The sequence below is a fragment of the Nycticebus coucang genome, chromosome 18 (assembly GCF_027406575.1).
Source record: "Nycticebus coucang isolate mNycCou1 chromosome 18, mNycCou1.pri, whole genome shotgun sequence".
In the NCBI taxonomy this organism is placed as follows: domain Eukaryota; kingdom Metazoa; phylum Chordata; class Mammalia; order Primates; family Lorisidae; genus Nycticebus; species Nycticebus coucang.
In genome coordinates, this window is record NC_069797.1 from 78,672,157 (window position 1) to 78,697,557 (window position 25,401).

The 25,401-nt window shown below is 57.2% G+C and overlaps 1 protein-coding gene across 6 annotated transcripts in view; it reads left to right on the plus strand.

Moving 5' to 3' along the window:
* BAIAP2 (BAR/IMD domain containing adaptor protein 2) overlaps positions 1-25,401 on the plus strand; it is a 66,091-nt gene that overhangs the window by 15,169 nt on the left and 25,521 nt on the right. For 5 of the 6 annotated variants that reach the window (XR_008375662.1, XM_053570490.1, XM_053570493.1 and 2 more), the window contains exons 3-6: positions 1,518-1,604; positions 21,997-22,058; positions 23,268-23,339; positions 24,063-24,200. Coding sequence is in view for 4 of the 6 variants with exons in the window: in XM_053570490.1 (XP_053426465.1) it covers positions 1,518-1,604; positions 21,997-22,058; positions 23,268-23,339; positions 24,063-24,200 (359 nt within the window). In the remaining 2 variants the exon portion in view is untranslated. Of the gene's footprint in view, positions 1-1,517; positions 1,605-21,996; positions 22,059-23,267; positions 23,340-24,062; positions 24,201-24,680; positions 24,701-25,401 lie in introns of those variants that run through there. The other variant, XM_053570495.1, reaches the window with a different exon arrangement.

Genomic DNA, 25,401 nt, shown 5'->3' on the forward strand with positions numbered 1-25,401 from the left:
TGTCTGAATCACCGGCTGCAGTGCCGCCTGTCTTGTGGGTGGCTGTTCTGTGTCCCGGCGGAGTTGACTCTGCCTCTGGCCGAGGGGTTGTTGACTGGGAAGAGGCTCTGAATGGAAGCAGCAGGTGGAGGCATGGCCAGGTTGGGGCAGAGGGTCTCGACCTTGGCATTCCTGTGGGCTCTGGGCACAGCACAGAGCCATCTGTTCCTCCCAGGAAAGCTGATGTCAGTGATGCCAGCACTTCTCATCTGCCCAGCTGGGTCTGACCTCCCTCCATGCAGGAAAGGATGGTGCCATGGAATTCCAGCCTGTCCTTGTCTGGCTCCCTGAGGCTGAGGCCCAGTTCCCTCTGGCCTTCCCGATCCCCTCAGGGTGCCCAGGAGGTTGTGCAGCTGAGCATGGCTGGGACGGGTGGTCTACTTTCTCCTCCTGTTGGCCTCGGTGCTCAGAGGAACTCGCAGCCGTCCAGGCCACTGTGTTCCCTTCACTTATTTTAGGAAGTCCACACCTCCTAGCAGCAGCAGCACTCCAGTCCTCTGGGGACATGGTCTTGTGCGGCAGTACAAATCGTGTGCCCCTAATTGAAAACTGTGTGAATAAAATCTGGTAGCATGCTCAGTTATAAGCCCCTAACTGGTTCCGTAGAAAGCAGATTAGAAAGCGTAGTTGCAGGGCGGCGCCTGTGGCTCATGGAGTAGGGCGCCGACCCCATATGCCGAGGGTGGCGGGTTCGGACCCAGGCCCGGCCAAACCGCAACAGAAAAATAGCCGGGCGTTGTGGCGTGCGCCTGTAGTCCTAGCTACTCAGGAGGCTGAGGCAAGAGAATCGCGGAAGCCCAAGAGTTAGAGGTTGCTATGAGCTGTGTGATGCCACAGCACTCAACCTGAGGGCAGTACAGTGAGACTCTGTCTCTACAAAAAAAAAAAAAAAAAGAAAGCGTAGTTGCACCGCTGGTGGCTACCCCCAGGCTCTGCTGTCCCTGGGCTGCCACCTCATCAGGCCTGACAGTGGGGCAGGGTCATGGACAGAGGAGGTGGCCTGGCCAGCTGTTCCTGGTGTTTGCTATGGCCCATGTGGCTGCTGGGGCAGGGGTCAGCGGCTCTGAGCATCCCGCCCTGTTTCCGATTAGAGCAGAGTTTGTGGTCTGGGGTGGTGGGCAGTGCCCCGGGATGCTACCCCCAGCTGTGGACCAGGAAATAGAGAGTCTGTTCTCCTCAGGTTTGGCTCGGGGGTCACTGGCGAAATGGCTGCCCCTGGGCTTCCCTGTTGCCTTGCCAGGATGGTGCTTTGTCCCCCGAAGTGCAGTCGCAGTGAGTGCCCCCCTCCTATCCCCCCAGCTGAAAGGAGCTTCATGACTGCATGAGATGACAGTGCCAGCCACAGGCAGGGCTACAGCAGCCAGAAACAGGGCGCAGTGCTCTCCAAGCCCGTCCAGGCACTTGCGGGTGCTGGGAGTGCCGTGGGGGTCTGTCAGTCCCTGGGGAAGGATGTGAACACCCCTGCTTTTCTCTCTCAGGTGTGACGTACGCTGCCAAAGGCTACTTCGATGCCCTAGTGAAGATGGGGGAGCTGGCCAGCGAGAGCCAGGGCTCCAAAGAACTCGGTAAGACCCCAGACTCTGCAAGCGCTATGGACATCCCTGAAGTTATCTGACATACTCAGGCAGGTTTGGGGTCCTGTCCCACATTTGGTCCTTGTCTGATATATATATATATATATATTTTAAGACAGAGTCTTACTTCATCACCCTCGGTAGAGTGCTATGGCATCATAGCTCACAGCAACCTCAAACACTTGGGCTCAAGCAGTCCTCTTGCCTCACCCTCCCGAGTAGCTGGGATTACAGGCACCTGCCACAACGCCTGGCTGTTTTTTAGAGATGAGGTCTCACTCTGGCTTAGGCTGGTCTTGAACTCATGAGCTCAGGCATTCCACCCACCTCGGCCTCCTACAGTGCTGGGATTACAGGTGGGAGCCACTGGCCTGGCTTCTGGTCTGATTTGGGATCAGGATTTACCTGTCAAAGCAAAAGTTTGGTAAAATGCCAGTAACTCTGAGAGCTGGTGGGGATGCCCCCTGCTGAGATGGGGTGCCGGGCATCCTTGGGGCACTGCTCAGAGCTCACGCTAGGGAGCCCTGTCCCTGAGGAGCGAGGCCCAGGGTGAGGACATGGGGCAAGTCCACATCTGAAGGTGTTCAGGTAGAAGTTGAAAGCCCAGCCTAGGGGATGTGTGCAGAAGTTACTCAGATGATGGTATTTGATGACACGGGGGGAATTTCCTGCCAGAAGTTGGTGAAGACAGAGCTAGGTCTTGTGGTGCCTGTCTGTGGTCCCAGTTCCTCTGAAGGCTGATGCAGGAGAGTCACTTGAGTCCAGAAGTTCAGGGCCAGCCTGGGCAACACAGCGAGGCCTAGCTCTTAAAAAAAAAAAGTGAAAAGATGCAGACCCACACTGTGGGGTGATCCCAGTCTTGTTTAGGCCACATCTCGTGGTAGAGACCACAGAGGCGTTAGCAGGTGGAGTTCAGGGTGGATTGTCCCTCCTTACCTTCCCCTTCCCCTCTCTTCTTTTTGAGACAGGGCCTCACTCTGTCGCCCAGGCTGGAATTCAGTGATGTCGTCACAGCTCACTTCAGCTTCAAACTCCTGGGCCAGGCAATCCTCCTGCCTCAGCCAGTGGAGTAGCTGGGACTACAGGAGCCTAGCTGAGTTTTTTAGTTTTCTTGTAAAGACGGGCGCAGTCCATGTTCTGTGGCCCCCTGATCTAGGGTGGCGGTGCCATATGGCTGAGATCTCTGCCTATCAGGGAGACCTGGGGCTCACCTGCTGCTGCCGGGCAGATCGTGGCTGAGCAGCCTTTGATGGGTGGGAAAACCGGAACCTGTGGGGAAACCACTTGGATTCTTCTGCCCCTTGGCCACAAGGGACAGGCTTGCTTGTTCACACAGCTTCCCTGCAGCCGCCGTCCCAGGAGGTGGTCTGTGCGTCTGGGAGCCCCTCCCCTCCTGCTGTCTCCCCTGCCCACCTCCCTTGCCCAGCCGTCCAGGTTCTGGGTTTCTTTCATGTCTGTCAGTTCAACTCCCCTGAGCTGTGGCTCTCGAGCAGAGACCCCCTGAACTGCCCTCATTTTCATGCATCTCACAGTGTCCTGCAGCGGATGTGGCCAGTGGGCTGTGGGCTGTGCGTGCCTCTGCACCCCTCCTTTGGGACGTAGAGGACAAGCCCAGGTGTCCCGGGTGAGTGCAGTAAGCACCGCTCGCTCCCTCAGGGAGGCCAGCTGGGGCGTGTGCCTGGGTCTTGTGACTCTGTGAGCCATGCTGTGTTGACAGAGGAAACCATGGGGCCGACCAGGGCCAGGGAGGAGGGTGGGGTCACTGGTCATCCAGCTGCAGTCAGGGAGGAGGGTGGGGTCGCTGGGCGTCCAGCTACAGTCAGGTGCTTGGGCTCAGCCTGGCCGGTGAGGTGGATGTTAGTGGCTCGTGGGGGCCTGCCCTGAGCTCTGGCCTTCTCCCTCCATAGAGGGAAGCTGTGTGTGTGAAAGGGAGGACCCTGTGCCTCTCCCTGGGGTCACACACCATAGGGGTCTGCCAGGGAAGCGTCACCGCAGTGCAGGAGTGGGCATGTCTGACACTGCAGGAGATTATAGAACTGCTCACTGCAGGGCAAGAGAGGTGTGGGGAGGGAGGAGAGCCTGGGGCTCTGACTTGAGCCAGGTCCCTGCATATGGGCTTCTGTGGTCCCCTGCAGGGCAGTGGAGCCCCTTGCCCCAGGAGTGCGAGTTTTTTCTTTTGTTAACGACTATACTGACTTAATTCACGTGCTGCACCATTGCCATTCTGGGTGTAGAATTCAGCAGTTTTCAGCGTTTGCAACCATTACCATGCTCTAACTCTAAAATGTTTTCCATCACCCGAAAAGGAAACCAGCACCCCTTAAGTGGTCACTCCCTAGTTGCCCCCCCCCCCCCCAGCCCTAATCCGTGCCTGTCCCTGTGGGTCTCCCTGTTCTGGGCGTTCCCTGTGAACAGCTTGATGCAATGCATGGCCTGTGTGTTGTGAGTCCTCTTCCTGACGTGCGGGGCTGGCGCTTGGCTCCCGTTCACAGCACAGTTACACTCCTTGTGTGGACAGAACGTCGTTTCTCCATCTCTGTCAGTGAAGTCCGTGGCGCCTCCCCCTCTCGGCCATTGTGAATAATGCTCCCGTGGATGTTTACACACAGCTTATGTGTTGTTTATCTCAGGCACGTATCTAGGAGTGGAACTCTGGGTCGGGGGTGTCAAGCTGAATTCTTACCAAACCCCCCCCATGGTTCAGAGACAAGTCGGTTCCCCCCCCGCCCCCTCCTTACTGTGCTGGGACTCACTTCCCCAAGGCAGCTGCACCTGCCCCTGTCTCAGAGTTTGCTTCCTAGTGTCTGAAAAGGCCCCTTTGTGCTGGAAATCTCCCCACCTCTTAACATTTTAGAGATTGGTAAATTCTTGTGGAAGGTTCTGATTTGGCTTTCTTGTCCTGTCTACTTGCCCCACCCAATAGAATTATTTGTAGTTTTGGCTTAAATCAGTGTACGGTGTTTGTACTCCTGGGATGATGATATAAATCTTTTTCAGGCTAAGACATATAGAATATTAATGATGACTTTTTTTTTTTTTTGTGGTTTTTGGCCGGGGCTGGGTTTGAACCCGCCACCTCCGGCATATGGGACCGGCACCCTACTCCTTGAGCCACAGGTGCTGCCCAGATGACTTTTTTTTTTTTCTTTTTTTGAGTTAGAGTCTCCGTATGTTGCCCTCAGTAGAATGCTGTGGTGTCACAGCTCACAGCAACCTCCAACTCCTGGGCTTAAGCAATTCTCTGGCCTCAGCCTCCCCAGTAGCTGGGACTCCAGGCACCTGCCACAACGCCGGCTATTTTTTGGTTGCAGTTGTCATTGTTGTTTAGCTGGCCTGGGCCAGGTTCAAACCCACCAGCCCTAATGTATGTGGCCAATGCCCTAACCACTGAGCTATGGGTGACAAGCTGACTTTTTTCCTTTTTTGAGATAGAGTCTCACTCTGTGTCCTGGGTAGAGTGCTGTGGTATCAAATCTCACAGGAACCTCAGACTCCTGGGCTTGAGCAATCCTGTTGCCTCAGCCTCCTGAGTAGACAGGTGAGTAGGCACCTGTCACAATTCCCGCTTAGTTTTTCTATTTTTTTTTTTCAGTTTTTGGCCGGGGCTAGGTCTGAACCCGCCACCTCCAGCATATGGGGTTAGTGCCCTACCCCTTTGAGCCACAGGTGCCGCCCCTAGTTTTTCTATTTTTAGTAGAGATGAGGTCTTGCTCTTGTTCAGGCTGGTCTCAAACTCTTGCGCTCGGGTAATCCACCCACCTCGGCCTCCCAGAGTGCTGGGATTACAGGTGTGAGGCACCGTGCCCGGCCTGACGACTTCTTAACAGCCTTATTGAGGGATAGCCAAAGTACAGGAAACTGCACATTATTTAAGCTTATAACATGGCTGAGTGTGATGGCTTCAGGCCTGTAGTCCCTGCGCTTTGGGAGGCCAAGGCAGGAGGATGGCTTGAGCCCAGGAGTTGATGGCTACAGTGAGCTGTGATGACTCTATGGTACTCCAGGCCAGGCATCAGAGTAAGACCCTGTCTCTAAACATACAAAAAGCGTGTAAGGAGATGGGTTTTGACATGTGCACACACTCATGGAGCTGTTGCCACGATCACACAGTGAGCTTCCCTGTTCCTGGGCCCCTCCCTCCCTCCCACTGCAGGTATGGCTGACGGGCAGTGTCTGTCTCTGTGATGAGTGCAGCACGGCTGCTGGGGTTTCACATAGGTGGAAGCATGTGGTTTGCATTCTTCTTTGGTCTGGCTTCTCACAGTCTGTGTCACTATTGTAAGATTCGTCCGTGCCGTTCTGTGAGTCAGGGCTCAGTCACCTCGCGTGCTGAGCGCCCTTCTGGGCTGGGTGTGCCCCCATCCGGTCATCTGCTGAGGAGCATCTGGGGGTTGCCCAATTTGCACTTTCTGATTACCTAGAGATGCTGAGCGTCTTTTCCTGCCTTATTTGCCATTTGTTTTTCTTTAATGAAATATCTGCTATAGTCTTTCCCTTTTTTATTTTATTCGTGTTTTTGTTTTAACTGACTTAACAAGTTGTATACCTTGGATAGAAGTCCTTTATTGGGTGTATATCTTGCAAATAATTTTTTTCTAACCTGGTTGGGCTTTCATTTTTATAATAGTGTTTGCTCATTTGTTTTTTAGGGACGACGTCTCTCTCTAGTTCAGTCTTGAACTCCAGAGCTCAGGTAATCCACCTGCCTCGGCCTCCCAGAGTCCTGGGATTACAAGCCTGAGCCAGCGCACTCAGCCCTGAAATAGAGTTTTTAGAACCAAAGTATTTAATTTTAACGAATACGTTCAGTTGACCAGCTGTTTTTGTGTTACTGTTCGTAGGTTTTCGTTGCTGTGACTTCTGGTTATGATTTTTAGCTTGATGATGGTTTTTCTAGAGCTGACAATTGCCTCACTTCTTCATTCGCTTTGTTTTTGAGGAACTGTCATTAATTTTTCCCAAGCCCCCAGACTGAGTTCACAGATTCTTTCTCGCTGTCGTCTGTCTCAGGCAGTCTGTCCATTTGTTTCTTCTCTGGAACTCCTGGGGTTCCTGCTCCGTCTGGGAGGCCGCTTCCCCTGGGGCCTGCCGTGGCCCCTCCTGCCTGCTGGGTTGGCGGCCACGTGTTCTCTGCTGCTGCTTTACTCCTCCATTAGAGGGAATCATCTATTTCTTTTAAGGTTCCTGAGCGGATAGCCGGGAAGTGTTTGTGAGCTGTGTGTGCTGCAGGTGTTTTCTACCTGGCACTGCCGGCTTAGCTGGCTCAGAATCCAGGTGGGGAAGACCTTCACCCTCCTCCAGCTCCCACCGGGCTGTGCTGGATGTCACTGTGATGCTGCTGTTTTTAAATGTGAGTGTTTTTTTTTTTTCTAATTTTTTTAAACCACAGTAATGATTACATATAATGTGAATGTTTTTGTTTTTCCCTCTCTAGAAGCTTTTGAGATCTTTGTCCTATGTGTTTTGAAATACCTGGGGGCAGGTGTGGGGGCATTACAGACAAAGCCTTTCCTGACTCAGCCTTGGGCTGCAGCTGGGGACCTGCCCCACAGCCAGGAGAACTGGGGACACAGGGAAGGGTAGAGAAAAGGGGCAAAGGGTGAGCGCAGAGGTGTGAGGTGGACACAGGTGTTTTTGCAGAAACCAGGGAAGTCTGGCGTGGAGACGGTGGCAAGGCTGAGAGGGTAGATGGCAGGGGGTGTGTCTCGACGTGGGAAGACGGAGCTGCCTGCACACCTGCTCTTCCCACTCTGTCTTAGGACCCATCCGTGTCGTTGCCCCTGCCACAGGATATTCCATAGACAGATGTTTAAACACGGTTTTCATTCTTCTTAAGGGCCAGTTGTGGCATTCCTAGCAGGTCTTGCTCTAAGTGAGCTGGTCTGCGGGTGCCAGGAAGCTTACTGGTCCGCAGGCTACAGCCCTGTGGCATCCGCAGAAGCCACTGTGGATGAGTGAGAGGCACAGCAGCCACCTGGCCTTGGTGGTCTTTGCTTTATGTGTTGGCAAGCTGTGTTGTTGGGTGGTACCTGTGTGTGTCTCCTGGGGGCTGGGCCTCATCATCATGAGCTGAGCTTCTCCACTAGTAATTTGTATTCTGTGGGCTGTTAAATTTGCCTCTCTTCCTCTCTCCAGCCCTGGGGGAGAGACAGAAGGTGATGTTGCTGCCACCTTGGGTGCATCAGAGCCAGGGAGGTGGAGCCTGGCCGTGCTAGGGAGGTTATCTGCTCAGACCAAGCTCCTCTGAGAGACAGAGCTGGTGGTCAGGGATTTGACCTTGATACCCAGCAGAGTGGGCTTCAGCCTGCCCTCTCGCTGCTGACTCCCTACTGGGGCCTCTGGTGTAGCCCTGGCTGTCCCTGTCCTCTGACTGACCCTCACCTTTGCTCTCGAGTTCTTCTGGCCTCCTCCCCCTGTGTGGCAGAAGCTCCTCTGTAGGAGGACATAGGGCCACCCTGCACCCACCCATCTGATGGCTGTACCTGGTCCTCCCCTTCCCTGGGGAGCCTGAGCATCGTCCTTCCTTTCAAGAGTCTCTGCACAGAGCCGGGTCCCCAGATGTGCACTGTGTTGGGAAGTGGAACCTGCAGCGCATGGCGGCCACGGGAGCTCCCCACTCTTGGGTCATGGCCACCTTTGCTGTAACCAGCTGGCTCTTTGTCCTGGCCACCGGTGGAGCAGGCCCGGCTGGGGCGGTGCCAGCCTTTGGTCGAGTTGGCCTCTGGCGCCCGCAGCTCCCGCACAGTGCCCGCGTGGGAGGACTGTGCTTGCACCTCAGGTGGAGTCCTCTTTCTCCTGTGGTGAGAAGGACTCCGCAGTTGACTCTCAAGGCTTTGCTTTGATGCTGCGACTGCTGTGAGCTGCTTAGTTGGGAGGGCTGCTCCAAGTTCCGGAATTTTCTCACAGCCCTTCTAATCCCTAAGTTGGCAGCCGCCCACACGTGGCTGTCTGCTGGTCGGCTCTGGCTTCTCAGAAATCCCTCCCCTCTGTTAGGGCAGCGTAATTACAGAGGGAGCAGCTGCCCACCATGTGCCGGGGCAGCCGCTCAGCCTCCTCACGGTTCTTGGTGCTCTGGTGACTGCAGTGTCCAGCGGGGTCTCAGTTCTCTAGGCCAATCCTGTCACAGGCAGACACTCACTGTCCCAGTGGCCAGAGAGCCCCAGCAGTGGTGCAGGGGAGGACGGGCAGCCTGGTGGTGGGGCAGTGCTTCCTGTGTGTGGCTGGGAATCCGAAAATGTGCAGAGGCGCCGAGCAGCACTCCTGCTTCCTGCTCTGCAGCACTGGGGACCACAGGGCAGTGGGGTGTCCTGTGGCTGCCGGGCCTTGGGTTGCACGTGTGACTGTACTTTCTTTATATTGGTGGAGGGGGCCTGTCCCGTCTCACTCCCCAACAACTGTCGGTGGTCCCCTGGGGTGGGGGGGCAGGCACCTGAGCATGTTACACTTGCTGACAGCCCAGAGCTGGCTGGGGAGACAAGCGGGAGGCAGCCAGAGTCCTGACATACCTGTGCTCAGGCACAGTGCACACCTGGGCAGGTGGCAGAGGGCTCCAGTGCTCTCGCCAGTGCCGCCCACGTGGAGGGGTCGTGCACCCTCTTTGTGCTGCCCCTGGCTGTGCAGGGTAGCAGGGCCAGTCGCATCATACGGTAGTGTCACAGGCTTCTGATGAGGGCGGGCTGTCTGCAGTGACACTGTCACCGCAGCAAGCAACAGGACACAGCCCCCAGGAGAGCCTTGCTCTTCCTTCGTGTGGCTGACTTGCCAGGTGAGCCTGTCCCTGGCCCCAGGAGCCGAGGCCTCAGCTGTGGTGGTGTTTGTGGTCTGACCCCTCCAAACTCTAGGCTCCGAGCCTGGCCAGGCTGTGCAGCCGCCCCACATCCGGAGGCCTCTTGTACCTACCGGGAGCCTGTCTGGTCACAGGGCATGTCTGTGCCTGCTGCGTGCTGGGCCTGTGCTCAGGCCCTGCCATCCACAGATGGCAGGAGCCCTGTGCCGGGCAGCATGGTGTGAGGTGTTCACTGGCTGGCAGTGGTGCCCCAGCCTAAAACTGGGCTGGGTGTTGGTCACCACGTCACAGCATTAAGATGTGGCCTGGAGAATTCCCATGGCCCGTGGGTGCAGCCCACACCAATTCACCTGGGGGAGGCAGCTATTCCAAATGCCCCCTTTGGGAGCCTGGCTCATGGGGCTTAGGGCCCGCCTGTTTCTGCAGGTGTGGGCTGTTTTCTCAAGCCAGCCTCACCCTCAGAGCCGTGCCAGCCCCTGCCCGGTGTGTGGGGTGTCTGGTGAGGCCACAAGGTCCAACTGGTGCTGCATAGCCCCCTGGGGCCAGGCAGAGTTATCATGCCTAAATCGAGCCACTCCTGTGAGTCCCAGCCTTGGGGCGTGACGTGTCCCATCCATGTCACCTGCTGCTGGTCCCTAACGGCAGTCAGCAGTCTTTAACTGGTGGACACTGTTTGGAGGCCTTGACTAGACCTGCCCAGCAGGACCTGTTTCAGCCTCAGCTGGGCGGGGCCTGGTGCTTGTTGACAACCTGCCTTTTGTCCCCTCCCAGCTATGATAGCAAGTGTTCCCCACCGTTCCTCTGCCCATCCCCACAGTAGGGCATGGGGTGCGGTGCTGCTTAGACAGCCATCCACAAAGGGACTGGTGGATGATCCTCTGGGATAGCTGGCCCCTTCTGAGCCCCTGCTGATCTGTCCCTGCTTAGCAGGAGGCAGCTGGTTGCCCGATCCTCCCTGTACAGCCAGCACCGAGACCGGCTTGGCAGCCTCGCCCTGCCCGCTGGTGGCTAGGGCCTTGGCCTGGGCTGTCGCGTAGGGCCCTGCTCTGCAGAAAGTGTCAAGGTGTCAGGTTGAGCTTTGTCGGGGAGATTAATAACTCACTTAATTGGATTTACCGTGTTCTGGGGGGTGGCCCTGTGATGGGGGAGAGATAGCTCAGCATGTTTCCACTTCCCTCTGCTTCTGGGGCTGCTCCAAGGCTGCTCTGAGGCCAGAATATTAATAAGGAACAGTGGTTGGAGACCACGAGGCCTCCTCCTGGCCATGGGGTTCCTGCTCCACCGGGTACTCCAGCCTGCACCTGTCTGCTGCTGGTGAGGTGGGAGCGTCTGGACCCTGAGCTGGGGCTTGGTGGGGGCAGCTAGGGACCCAGCTTCACTCCTCCTCCTGTCCCATCTAGCCTGGCAGGGGACATGCGAGGCCTTGCAGTGTCTCTGTCGCCAGCAGCTCCCTCAGCCCCAGCGACACCCAGAGTCTGAGTGTTAACACCAAAGCTTGAGGTCTGTGCCTTGCTGGCCTGCTTGGGGAGAACAGCCAGTCTGTCCCAAGATGCTGGGGCCACCAAGGGCTAGGGAAGCCTCACAAAGCTTGTAGTCTTATAGTCCCCCCATGTCTCCCCAGTTGAGGTGCAGTTGTCCCCACTGCTCCCAAATAAGGGCACAGGGAGAAAGAGCAGCTCCTTGCTCTTCCTCTGGCTGGAACTGGACATGCTGGCCGCAGATGGGCCCCAGGGCATGTGGGGCAGATAGGTGGGAGGGTAGGCATACCAAAGTCACCTTGGACCCTGACTACAGCAACCCGGAGAGCTGATGGCGGCATGTGACCATCTGTGGTCACCTCTGTGTGACCTCTGCTCCATTGTCTCCCAAGGTCTGGAGTGAGTGAGTGAGTGCCTGGAGAAACCCTCCCTGCGAGGACCTGGACAGCTGACCAGGGAGCACAGGTGGGCGAGGTGGGTGCAGCAGGCACTGCACTCTCAAGACAGAGGGCTCTCTGGTGGCACCTGCAGAGCAGGGAGGGGGTCCGTGTGGCCCCTTAACCCTGCAGAGCAGCTGGCAGAGGTGAGGAGAAGGGGACACACAGCAGGGTTCAAGCCAGGAGCCCCTCCTCAATCCCTCATCTCCATGGAACCAGTGCAGGTGGCTGTATGCTAGAAGCATTTTATGACTGTCACAGGTGGTCACGTTGTGACAGACTAACTGAACTGTGTCCTGGGCAGACACTGAGCACATGGATGCACTCCCAGCCAGAGCAAGTGAGAGCTTGAGCACTCCAGCAGAGATGGCTCCAGGCCTGAGAGCAGCCAGGAGCGCTCACACAGTCTGCATGGAATGCCAGGGACAGTGACCCTGGCTTGGGAAGTGGCTGGAGACCGGACACTGACAAGTTGGCCAGAGAGACTGGGGGCATCCCTGGGCTCGGAAAGTGGCTGGAGACCGGACACTGACAAGTTGGCCAGAGTGACTGGGGGCATCCAAGGGGCAGCTCATCCTCACTGCCTGCCTTGCTTCCTAGCCTGTCCCCTGTTCATAAAGATGGGACTTTGGTCAAATCCTGAGGGCAGCTGGGGTCCCAGGCCCGACTTCAGGAACAGTCACAGGCTGTCTCAGTGGTCATTCTCCTGCCTCTGCAGTGGGAGAGCCCAGCTGAGAGGCCCCCCAGCAGAGGCCTTCCTGCCTGAGCCCTTCTGGAAGAGTTGGGGTACAGGAATCCGTATGGCTTGCTCTGCCCCTGCAGGGCACCTACCCTGATGCTGTCTGCTCTCAGGAGCCCAGCCCCGGCTAGCTCGTTCCAGGGGGAGGCTTAGTCTACCTCCGGGGCTTCCTTGGTGACCAGCTGCCTCCCTACATGTGTGGGCAGTGTGCTCAGGCCCCTTGGGGGGGTGCCGTGCAGTGGGGCCCAGAACAAGCACGGTGTTCACTAGAGAGACACTCACACCACCAGGGTGGTTGGTTTTAAAGGCAACTTTGCCCGGAAGGAAGGGAGGGGCTCCTACCCCAGGCTCTAGGCTCAGGTCTGCCCTCCCACACTGAGGGACATCCAGGCAGCTGGACGTTGAGGTTTGATCAGCCCGGAGTTCTTGGTCACTCCTGACTGAAAGCAAAGTAGAAATGTGGAAAGAATCCTCCCGTGCCCAGGCAGATGAAAGGTCCTAAGGCTCGGGGTCCCACCAAAGACTTGTTGCTTGTGGATGATGGGTCAGAAGAAGGCCCCCCACATGCTGCCCACCTGTGGCTGCAGGAACTGGGCTGGTCCCTGACCATTCATCCCATGTGAAGCTGTCAGGCCAGCCATGTCCCGTGGCCCCAGCCCTCAGAGCTGAGTTGTGTCCACTCTGAGTCACGCAGGGGCCCCCTGAAGCTCCCACTCCAGCTACCCTGGACACACAGCATCTGAACCTGTAGCCCCGGTGTGCGACTGGGATCTGGGAGTGAAAGTGATTGTCAGGGGCACAAATCCAAACACAGATTCAGCCCAAGGCCGGATACAGGCCTGAGACTCCTCAATCCAGACAAATGCCAGATGGTGAGGCTGCCCATTCTCGAGGAGGGGAGTGAGGTGGAGGCCGGCAGCTCTGGGGTGACAGGTGGGGCCCATTCTCGAGGCGGGGACGGGGTGGTGGCTGGCAGCTCTGGGGTGACAGGTGGGGCCCATTCTTGAGGCAGGGGATGGGGTGGTGGCTGGCAGCTCTGGGGTGACAGGGGCACCTCAGTCTCTCCTTTCTCTCTGTCCCCATGAAGATCCCTCCCCTTGTGTCCAAGATCCAATTGTTAAGCCGACATTGACATTGAGGTGCCTCTTGGAACCATTTTGTTTCAGAAGAGTGTCAGTAAGCATCTCTGTCCTACTGTCACCACGGCAACATGGCCATGACTTTCTGATGGTCAGCCTGCCTCTCCGATGGTCAGCCTGCCTCTCCACTACACGGTCCCATCGTGCTTTTCCTGTAGGTGGGAAGAGAACCCTTCTTCACCCTCAGCCTGTGCCCTCTCCTCACCTGGGGGCTCTGATAGCAGGAGGCCAGGCAGCCCCCGGGCTGTCTCTCCCACGTGATGATCCAGGCCTGTGCTAACCAGCTCTCAGGACCTTTCTCCTGGAAGCCACCGGCACATGTGAGCATTATGGCTATTTGCTTGGAAAGGCTTGGAAGGTGGTCCTGCTCACAGCCAAGTTAGAGCAGCTGACCCCTTGGCTCAGCCCCTCTGCCATCGGCAGAGAGAGGACAAGGGCTCCAGTACCTCCTGAAGTGACAGAAATACCCACAAAGCACAGGTTCCAGAGGTCCCAGTGTCCCTTGGCCAGGAAGGGCACTAGAGCCATATGACAGCGCCAGGCACCCTGCCCACCGGCCTCTGGGCCACTCTCCTGGGGGTTACAGTCCAGCTCCTGGAGTCCCTTGGAGACCCAGGCTCAAGGGCACATCTCCTGCAGACTCAGAGATTTGTTGCCTCCTCCGGCACCATCTGGTCTGCAGAGCCATCCAACACGTCTTGCCATCTGAGGCTGTGGGGAGGGGGCAGAGAGGGCAGGCCTGATGGGCCACCCCTCCTCCCATCTAGCAGTCATGGCCACACTGGTCCTGCCTCTCTTCCTTCCAGGCTGGTGCCTGGGCAGGGGCAGGGTCTGCAACTGGCTGGTGGTGGCTGTGGTCCCGTGGTGGCTTCAGCCCTCAGAGCCTGGGAGGAGCCTGCTGAGTCACCTGCATTCCTCCTGTCCAGGGGACACTCCCTTCTCCAAGACTCCATGGGAGGGCCATAGGGTAGCCAGGCCGGCCAGTTGCCGTCCTACCCTGCAGGTCCCCTGTAGAGGTTTCCTGCCCTGCTGGCCTCTCAACCTCCTTTGGGCACCCCCAGCAAGGCACAGAGCAGCCCTGGCCTGGCTCGACCCATCCTGAGTGGGGAGCTGAGAGGTTCTCCCCAGTCCCCTGCACTCACACCTGTGGCTGCCTAAATATTGCTTGGGGTCTAGGGATGCTGCTTGAGCTCCTCACATCTGAGGAGCATTTTACTGAGCTCCCCGTACCCCTCTGCTTGCTGGGGGTCCAGCAGACAGGGCTGAGAGAGCTGTGGTAGGTGCTGACACTGGGGCCCATGAGGGCTTTGACCCCTAGCCTCTGACCACAGCTGGTCCATGCTCCCCTGCGGTCTGCCTTGAGCTGAGCCTGCTCCTTAGCCTGTGGGCTGGGGCATGGTCCCCTCCCCGTTTTTTTCTTTTTTTTTTTTTTTTTGCCCCTTTTTCCTACCTGTGTCACCCTGCATCCTTCTATTAGAGGAGGAAATGGTGCAGGTAGGGCTCTTTGCCCAGAGCGCCTGGCATGCTGTTTTTGTGGTGGGGCTATGTGGGCCTCCCCCACTTACTCCCACTGCCAGATGTGGGCCCTGCTCCCTGCCTGGATCCCTTCCCAGAGACCCTCCCTGGACTAGGGCCTGGTCCCCCACGCCCTGCAGCCACCATCCCATCTTTTTTTACCATCTTTGGGATTCATGCTCTTTTTATCCTTTGCAGGTTTTTTATTTTTTTATTTTTACAGACAGAGTCTTACTCCATCGCCCTCGGTAGAGTGCCGTGGCATCACAGCTCACAGCAACCTCCAGCTCTTGGGCTTAGGCGATTCTCTTGCCTCAGCTTCCCGAGTAGCTGGGACTACAGGTGCCCACCACAACGCCCGGGTATTTTTTGTTGCAGTTTGGCTGGGGCTGGGTTTGAACCCACCACCCTTGGTATATGGGGCCAGCACCCTACTCACTGAGCCACAGGCACCACCCTGCAGGTCTTTTATTTTTGAGACAGAGCCTCACTTTGTTGCTCTGAGTAGAGTGCCATGGCGTCATAGCTCACAGGAACCTCAAACCGTTGGGCTCAAGCAATCTTCCTGCCTCAGCCTCCCAAGTAACCACGACTATAGGTGCCCACCCACCACACGCCTGGCTAGTTTTTCTATTTTTAGTAGAGAAGGCATCTCTTGCTCAGGCTGGTCTTGAACTCCTGAGCTCAAGCAATACACCCACCTTGGCCTCCCAAAGGCTGGGATTACAGACACAAGCCACCGCTCCCAGCCCCTTTGTGGGTTATAAGAATACTTGGACTTTCTGAAAGGAAAAAGGGTCAGAATCTTCAAAGGTGTCACTGTTGTGCCCAAGGGAGCAGGTGGCTGCCGGTGCTGCCCCAGACCAGTTGGTGGCCCCTGACCCCCCCCCACAAGCCTCTTCATTGTGTGGGGCGCCGTGAGTCTTCACAGATGAAAGGGGCCAGAGGGGCACGGTCACAGTGCAGTGCGATCCTCTATGGGGTCCTGACTATGGGGGAAGCTCCTCGAGGCATCACGGGGACCTGTGGGGAGACTGGTGTGGATGTTGCCTAGTGGAGGGTCAGTGGTGACCTGTCTCAGTGTCAGGGTAAAGCAAAAGATCCTTCCTCCTAGGACACATCGGGGGGTGGGAGCAACATCACAATGTGTACAACTAAATCTCTAGTGACTCTGAGGAACGCGTACGTGTGTGCGCAAGTGTGTACGTGTGTGACAGAGTAACTGTCTCGTGTTGCTACAGGACAATACAGACCACCACTGCCTTTGAGCCACGTGACTGGCTGTGACCTGGGAGCCGGCTACCTGCGTGCAGGTCTGCAGGCAGCTGACAAGACACTAGGCAACTTCAAGACCCAGGCTGGGCCCAGCCCTGGCAGTGTGTGTATGTGTACCTGCCCACCAGGAAAAGACCTAAACTGCCTGTGGTATAGCATCCTAGCCAGGGACCCTCATCGGACATCGCGACTTCAAACGCAGCACCGCTCTGCAGTCTCCATGGGTCCCCACAGACGTTCTAGGTCGGGAGCAGGCAGGTCAAGGACCGCAAGTTGTTGCGCTGAGCCCGTGCTCCAGGACAACACATTCTCCCCCCAGCCCCACTGCCCAGACCTGGGGAAAAGTTGCAAGGAAAGTGCAACCAATAGCCATTCACCTCCCCACAGGTCCCTGGCTGTGACACTATGTCAGTGTCCTGGCAATGGGGGTCCTCCAGGGTCTGTGTGCACGTTCCAGGGGCTGCCTGAGTGATGTCTGCAGTGGCAAAATAAAACCACGCACAAGCCTAGAAGCTGAAGGCTCTGAGCCAGTTCCTGCCTGGGTGGGGGCCAGCAGAGGGGAGGGGCCCCCTGCTGAGCTCTGCTAAGGGGACGGAGTCACCCAGACCTTCAGGGAGGCAGGTCCCGTAGGGGATCAGCTCCTGTCCGCTCTTCTTTATCTGACCCTTGCTATATCTCCAAAGTGGGTTAGGACAGGCCTGGGGCAAAAGTGGGGAGTGGGGAGCCTGGGTGGCCACAGCTGCCCTCTGGAGCTTCCCAGGCTATGGCCTCCCTAGTGATCAAGGGTGTCTACAGGGCCGAGGCTCATGGTTGGCTCTTCTCCTCTGCTTGCCTTGGAGGTTCTGGGCTGTAAGCAGGGGAGAGCACCTGGGAACACAGGGGAAGTCTGACTGTGGTAAAGTAAAACTTCCACTATTCATAGCACCCAGCAGGAGCAGCCCATGTATCCTGCAGGGGTGAGTGGATGAACAAGCTGTGCATACCCACATGCTACACGCTAGGACACGGGTAGAACCTGAAGACGTGCTCAGTGAAGGAAGTGGGACACAGAAGGTCACCAAGTGTGATTCCATTTACCAGAAATATCCGAATCCATTGAGATCAAGTGCAGCTTGGTGGTTGCAGGAGTCGGGGGACAGGACTAGGGCGGGACCACTAGTGGCTATGCAGTTTCTTTATGGGGTAATGGGAACATTCTGGAATGAAGATGGGTGATGGTTGCTTAACATTGTGAACATGGTAAATGCCATCAAATTGTTCACTTTAATTAAAAAGGCAAAAATGATGAATTTTGTCACAAAAAACAGAGCCGAGTGCTGGGGGGACAGGCTGGGGCTATGCTGGACCTCACAGGTCAGGTGCAGAAGGTGTGCTCGCGTAGGTGGAAGGGCTTGGATGGATGGGCCACTGGGGCCGTGCACAGGGCCTGGCTGCTCTGCTGCTGTCTCCTTGCCAGGGCTGGGCCCAGCCTGGGTCTTGAAGTTGCCTAGTGTCTTGTCAGCTGCCTGCAGACCTGCGCGCAGGTAGCCGGCTCCCAGGTCACAGCCAGTCATGTGGCACAAAGGCAGTGGTGGTCTGTATTGTCCTGTAGCAACATGAGACAGTTACCTCTGTCAACCAAACATCTCCCTTGAAACACTGAGATGTGCTGGAGGGAGCAGAGGGGTGACCTGCACATCGCAGGTCTGGAGGGAAGGGCAGCACGTGGACTTGTGCACACGTGTGGTGAGTGGTACCGGTGTGCTGCTCACTGTGTGTGCTGAGTATGCACACGTGTGGTGAGTGGGTGCCAGTGTGCGTGCTGTGTGTGCTGAGTGTGCACACGTGTGGTGAGTGGTGCCCGTGTGCGTGCTCACTGTCTGTGTGAGTGTGCACACGTGTGGGGAGTGGGTGCCGGTGTGCGTGCTCACTGTGTGTGAGTGTGTACACATTTTGTGAGTGGTGCCCGTGTGCGTGCTCACTGTGTGTGCTGAGTGTGTACACATTTTGTGAGTGGTGCCGGTGTGTGTGCTGAGTGTGTACACATTTTGTGAGTGGTGCCCGTGTGCGTGCTCACTGTCTGTGTGAGTGTGCACACGTGTGGGGAGTGGGTGCCGGTGTGCGTGCTCACTGTGTGAGTGTGTACACATTTTGTGAGTGGTGCCCGTGTGCGTGCTCACTGTCAGTGTGAGTGTGTACACATTTTGTGAGTGGTGCCCGTGTGCGTGCTCACTGTGTGTGCTGAGTGTGTACACATTTTGTGAGTGGTGCCCGTGTGCGTGCTCACTGTCTGTGTGAGTGTGCACACGTGTGGGGAGTGGGTGCCGGTGTGCGTGCTCACTGTCTGTGTGAGTGTGTACACATTTTATGAGTGGTGCCGGTGTGCGTGCTCACTGTGTGTGTGAGTATGTACACATTTTATGAGTGGTGCCGGTGTGTGTGCTCACTGTGTGTGCTGAGTGTGCACACACGGGTGTGCTCCATGTGTGGTGGCCACCTGGCTGGCTGCACCCAGGCCCTGCCTACTCCCCAAGGCAGGGCCGCTGTCACAGGACCTGAGTTTCACTCCGAGGCCACATTGAGGTTACTAATAGTGCCAGGAATCTTTAAAAGTTCAGGACTGGGAAGGGGGGAAGCCCTCAGTGACTCACGGGGAGGGATCTGGTGGTTTCACTCTCACGGAATCAGTGGAGGGGTGAGGAGGGTGTGGCCTTGTTCTCAAGGAACCTGTGTGCTTTTTGGACTTTCATCCAAATGAAACCCACTGTCTGTGGCACCCATGTGTGCCCCCAGAGCCTCACCCCTTACCCACTCCCAAAGTGGGTGGGCTGGCCCCTCCCCAGCCCAAAGCACCCTGAGCCAGTGGTGCTCCCTGGTCCTGCCCTCTGGGGTTCAGGGCTCCTGCCTCATCGCCCCTGAGTGACAGGGGCTTCCTCGCCACTCGACTTGCTGCTCTCCCACACTGTGCCCTGGGGCTGGCCCACCCCAGCCCGCTGGCTGCTCTCCTACACTGGCCCGTCCCTGCCCACTCACTGCCCCCCCACACTGGCCCACCCTGGCCCACTTGCTATTTCCTCTGGCACAGGTGGGTCTCGTCTTCCATTTTGAACTGGATTTTGGGGTTTACAGTCCATAGGCCATGGACTCCTTGTGGCTGGTTGTTATCTAGTCAGCCGTTTAGGAAGCCAGTGCAGCCTCCTTCCCCAGCAGCTGGGCCCAGAAACATCTGGCCACCCTGTGTGGGGAGGGTGCAGAGGGCTTGTAAGCCCTGGAGCTCCCTCTTGCACATGCTTACCCCAGCGCATGGTCCCCTGGCTCAGAAGCCTGTCACCACACACCTTCAGGAAGCACACAGGGGACAGCACATGAGACTTTTCTTACTGGTCTGGCAGGACCCACTGCCTGCCTTTCCCCCCGACTCACCTCACTGATCCTGAGGTCTTGGAGTCTGGCAGGCTGGCCGTCCCTCCAGGGCTTCATGCAGATTAATTTAGGGCAGCCTGTGGTTGAAGCTCAGGTGTACATGTACCTGGTCCTCACAGCTGTGCTTGGGTGTCCTATGGGCAGGCTGGCTACACAGAGAGGGCTGGGGACTTGGGCTGGCTGGGCACTGGGGTGTACATCTGAATATGGACATAGCCTGGGTGGGTGCAGCTGTCATTCCTGTGGTCTCTGACACCTGTCACCTGGCCGGAACCTCTGGACAGGTTGTACACTGTCTTTGGCGTCAGTCCCTCTCATAAAGGACTTGCTGTTCGACGACTGCCTTCCCAGTGTTCTGGCTGTGCCTGTGTGCAGCCTCCTAGAGGAACTCAGGTTTTGGAGTGGACCTGATGTGAACTTAGAATTCAGGGCCTAAACGGTGAGAACTGTGGCCGTCACCTGTGAGGAGACTTGCAGCAGGGCAGGGACTGTTGGCCTGCACGCTGCCCCTCTTGGTGGGCATGCAGGCCCCTGTGGTGGCACCCAGGTTGCACAGGGAGCTGAAGGACTGAGAAGTGAGGTACACATGCTGCGGCGAGGTCCCTCCCCACGGGGTCTATGCCACCAGCCTCGTGCCTGTCCCCCAGCTAACCTGAGTGGTGTCCACTCAAATTTGGCCCAGCGTCTTCCCTCCCCAAGGATGGTGAAGGGGAAACTGAGCTTCTTCATGGCAAATTCTGTCCCTCCATCAGCCTCAGCCCTTTCCCTGAGCACCTCAAACCTGTGGACAGGTGGGGCATGGGACGTTCTCAGGCTGCCACTCCACCTGGCCAGAGTGTGGTTTACAGCTGGCCAGGAGAGGTTCTGGGCCCATCCCGAGAGGAGAGGCCCCCACAGCAATGTTCCCCTTCCTGAGGTGCATTCCTGGGGGCTGTCATGTCTGACCCTGCCCCAAGTTACTGGGCCATAGACTGTGGTTGGAGCTGGGGCAGAGGGAATTGGAGGTGGAGGACCAAGAGGAGGATCTGGGCAGGTGTCATGGAGGTGCTGGGTGTGCTGTGGTGCTCAATAGGTGTTTTGTCTTGTCACTGCCATGGCCTACTGCTGTGTCTCCTGCCCTCCCTCTGCAGGCTCGAGGGCCAGCTCGGTCCTTGCACGCGGGTAGTGTGGCCAGAGGGGCAACAGCAGCCCAGGTGGGAGAGACAGGGAAGGGAGACTCCCATTCATGCTCCTGCCCAACAGAAAAGTGTGCGTGTGCACATGGACATGTACACACTCACCAGGATGCAGAGTATACACGTGCACACTCACATGCACCTGGTCACACGCGGTGTCTGCAGGGTTAAGTGGCACTGCTGGCCTGTCCCACTGAGCTCTCCTTCCATATGTGAGCAGGATGACAAGGCCCTGCTACAGGCGGCACCTTGAGCACGGTCCCTCCTATGCCGTTCGTGTCCACAGCATGTGGTCAGTGCTGAAAATGGCCTCTCAGCAAGTGGGGCAGACCACCCAGCTCCAGCCCTGACCTTGGCACACGAGGAGCAGAGCCCTCTGCCCAGAGGCAGATCTCTCATACTGCACTGAGGGGCAGGTGGGCTTGAGGGCCTTGGGGGAGGTACCGGTGCTCCTTTGTGCTGGAAGTGGTGCTGGGGTGGGGCTGGGCCTGGGCCTTGGGGTTCTGCTGGCTCCGTGTCCAGCGTGGGTCTTGGAGTCGCAGTTTGGTGGCATCTCTGCAGATGTGTTTCTGATTCAGCTCACCGACACCTCCGTGATGTGGTCACACTTGCTGGTGTCGGTGGCTGTGCCAGGTGGGATTGTGACTGTGTTGGAGCTTTAGGAGAAGGAAACATAGCCTATACCTGTGTCTCAGCCGAGGCCCCTGCAGAGAGATGTGGGCGACAGCTCTGCCTGGCCTCAGGTTAGCCCAGACACCTGTGTCCTGAGAGAAGCCCCATGCACCCTAGGCCTGAGCCTATCCCTGTGACCACTGCCACGGTTCTGATTTCTTGGCCTTCCTTTTGCAAATAGGCCAAGGAGACATCAGTGCCCCTAAATTGTCATGCTCCATAAAAATGTGCAGAAAGCAAGAGCTGTGTTGAGGGCACTGCACGTCCCTAGGGCTTGCAGCGGCCACAGGCAACAGCCCGCCGTAGCCCCCCTCAGCCCTGGGGCCTGGAGCAAGGGTCCCCATGGACCAAGGAGGGTCACAGCCTGTGCCCAGCGTGTTGTAACCCCAGGTAGGGTCCCCTGGAGGTCTGTCCACTCTGCTTTGGGCTCCATGTGGGTCGGGGTCACTGGTGTCTTAGAGGGAGATGCATGTGAGGCTGTTTTGATTGGAGCTGTGCATCTGGGTATGGTGCACACGGCTCTCCCTGTCTCTGCCTTTGGTATTAACATCCACTCTGATGCAGACATCTGAGGTCCCTCCCAAGTCCCTTCTTATTCTAGAGTTTTCTTTTTCCCCTTTGTGTTGCCTCCCAACTGGCCCTGGCAGCACACAGGACTTTGCTGGGCACCAGCAACCACACAGCCCCCAGCATGAGCTGCCTGTGGTTCAGCCCAGTGTGGGTGTGGGCAGTGGCCTGACCCCCAACCTCCATCCTGCCTTCCAGGAGACATGCTCTTCCAGATGGCCGAAGTCCACAGGCAGATCCAGAATCAGCTGGAGGAAATGGTGAGTCCAGCCTCCAGGGGTGGCAGCCAGGGCAGGGGCAGGTGCCACTGGCGTCAGTGGAAGAGCTAGCTGCGTGTGGTGGCCGTGTGCCCCTTGGGGACACTTTGGGTTAGGCCACACTCAGCAGTGGGAACCTTAGGACACACTGAGATACCAGGGAGACGACTCACCATGGGAGCAGGGGCACGGGCCAGACCATGGTCTCACATGCTGCTGGCCGTTGGGCTCGGGCGGGATCCTGGTCACAACCCCAGCTGGATGCTGTTCCTGTGGCTGACAGAGCCAGAAAGTCTGATTTCCTTAGGACTCTCCCAATTGCAAACATAGGCAAATGCCAGTGTCCCTAAACCATGGTATCCCTGAACAATGGTGTCCCTACACCTCAGTGTCCCTGAACCGTGGTGTCCCTACAGCTCAGTGTCCCCAGACTGTGGTGTCCCTACATCTCAGTGTCCCTGAACCGTGGTGTCCCTACAGTTCAGTGTCCCCAAACCGTGGTGTCTCTACAGCTCAGTGTCCCTGAACCGTGGTGTCCCTACAGCTCAGTGTCCCTGAACCATGGTGTCCCTACAGCTCAGCGTCCCTGAACCGAGGTATCCCTACAGCTCAGAGTCCTTGAACCATGGTGTCCCTACAGCTCAGTCCCTGAACTGAGGTGTCCCTACACTACAGTGTCCCTGAACCGTGGTGTCCCTACAGCTCAGAGTCCCTGAACCTTGGTGTCCCTACATGACAGTGTTCCTGACATGGTGTCCTTAAGCCACAATGTCCCCGAACCATAGTGTCCCTACAGCACAGCATCCCTGAACCATGATGTCTCTACAGCTCAGTGTCCCTGAACCAAAGCGCCTTTTCTGGCCAGTTTGCAGCATCCAGTCTGAAGTGGGGGCAAAGGGATTGCTGAGGTCCCCCTACTTTCTGTTTAGGCCCTGGCTCCCATCAGCCCATCTGAGTGACCCTAGCACAGTCAGGCCCACAGTGTCGGGCCTGACTGATGTCCCCAATGCCTGCTCAATGCTTGCTCCATCCACCACCAGGCTCCATGGGCCCCAGCCATGCAGGGTAGGGGGCTTCTCAATCAGGCAGGCTCCTCGGCATGTCAGTGTCAGGGCATGTTGTAACTGTCCACTGCCCCCACCCTGGCTCCTATAGAAAATGAATCTATAGGCTCCTATAGCTCCTATTGATTTATTTTCTCTCCACATACAGCTGAAATCTTTCCACAACGAGCTGTTGACACAACTGGAGCAGAAGGTAGAGCTGGACTCCAGGTACCTGAGTGTAAGTATACCCAGCCGAACCCACTGAGCCCCCATGTCCAGGCATACCCACTGGGCCCCCATATTCATTTGTACCCACTGGGGCCCCCGTGTCCAGGCATACTTTCTGGGACCCTCATGTCCAGCCTTACCCACTGGAGCCCCTGTGCCCCAGCCATACCTGCTGGCCCCCGTGTCCATCTATACCCACTGGGGTCCACATGCCCTGGCTTGGCTCCTGTGCCCCAGCTTGGCTCCTGTGCCCCAGCTGTACCTGTTGGGTGCCTGTGCCCTGGCTCTGGCATCCAGCTCCATTTTAAAGTCCTTCTCAACCTCCTCTGAGCTTCTTGCCTATGTGGGCCCCCAGCCTTCTGACATGGTACCCGTATGAGACTCTGTGACCCCGTGTACCCCAGATGCAGCCCTGTAGGAGCCCCACATCCATCCTGATGTCATAAGTACCCAGTGCCGGCCATGCTGGGATTTGGCTGCCCCCAATGCCTCGTGGGCTCCTTCTCTGAACTCTGTGGTTTTCTAACATTCTCCTGACCCTGGCCTGGCCGTGTAGCTGTTCCAGGGTGGGTAGGAGGCGAGGCCCGGCTGCCTTTCCTACACCTGTTTCCATCTCTGGGACAGAGGCTCCATTGCAGTCTCCCTGTGCTGGCCGCAGCTGAGCCTTTACTGGCATCCTGTGGGGCAGTAGCAGGCTCATGGGTCTGCATTTTGTGTATTGTTTGAATGTCAGGCTGCACTGAAGAAATACCAGACGGAGCAGAGGAGCAAAGGCGATGCCCTGGACAAGTGTCAGGCTGAGCTGAAGAAACTTCGCAAGAAGAGCCAAGGAAGCAAAAACCCACAGAAGTACTCAGACAAGGAGCTGCAGGTGCGTCCTGTGCGGGGCAGAAGTACTCAGGGAGCTATAGGTGCGTCCTGTGTTGGGTAGAAGTACTCAGACAGGGAGCTGCAGGTGCATCCTGTGTTGGGTAGAAGTACTCAGACAGGGAGCTGCAGGTGTGTCCTGTGCGGGGCAGAAATACTCAGACAGGGAGCTGCAGGTGCGTCCTGTGCGGGGCAGAAGTACTCAGGGAGCTATAGGTGCGTCCTGTGTTGGGTAGAAGTACTCAGACAGGGAGCTGCAGGTGCGTCCTGTGCGGGGCAGAAATAAGGAGCTATAGGTGCGTCCTGTGTTGGGTAGAAGTACTCAGACAAGGAGCTGCAGGTGCATCCTGTGCGGGGCAGAAGTACTCAGGGAGCTATAGGTGCGTCCTGTGTTGGGTAGAAGTACTCAGACAAGGAGCTGCAGGTGCGTCCTGTGCGGGGCAGAAATAAGGAGCTATAGGTGTGTCCTGTGTTGGGTAGAAGTACTCAGACAAGGAGCTGCAGGTGTGTCCTGTGCGGGGCAGAAATAAGGAGCTATAGGTGCGTCCTGTGTGGGTCAGAAGTACTCAGATAGGGAGCTGCAGGTGCGACCTGTGCGGGGCAGAAATAAGGAGCTATAGGTACGTCCTGTGTTGGATAGAAGTACTCAGACAGGAGCTGCAGGTGCATCCTGTGCGGGGCAGAAGTACTCAGGGAGCTATAGGTGCATCCTGTGTGGGTCAGAAGTACTCAGACAGGGAGCTGCAGATGTGTTCTGTGTGGTGCGCAAGGCATGGACTTCTGCCACGTGGGGACATCCTGCCCCCTGTCTTGGCAAGCAGGTGCAGGAGGAGTGTCCCGGTTTGCCACAGGGAGTGGACACCAGCCCCCCAGGTTGAGTGGGCAGGGCCAGGCTCTCCAGGTTGATTTCTGGAGTAGCAAGTGCCCAGTGTCCCAGAGCTGGCACTGTGGCTCCTGCCTTGCTCTCAGCCGTCCCCCTGGGGTACCAGAAGGTTCTTGGCCCTCAAAGGAGCAGAAACCCAGATGAAATCCTGCTCCCTGGTCCCTCTGGAGTCGGGCACAATCCACTCGTGGAAGCTGCCCTGGGGCTGGCTGGGCATTTTGCATTTTGCACCTGCTGGCTCCATAGGTGGCACTGGAGGCTCCAGAGAGAGCCCAGCTGTGGTATTTCTGGTCTGTGTGCCAAGCAGTCTCATCCACATGGG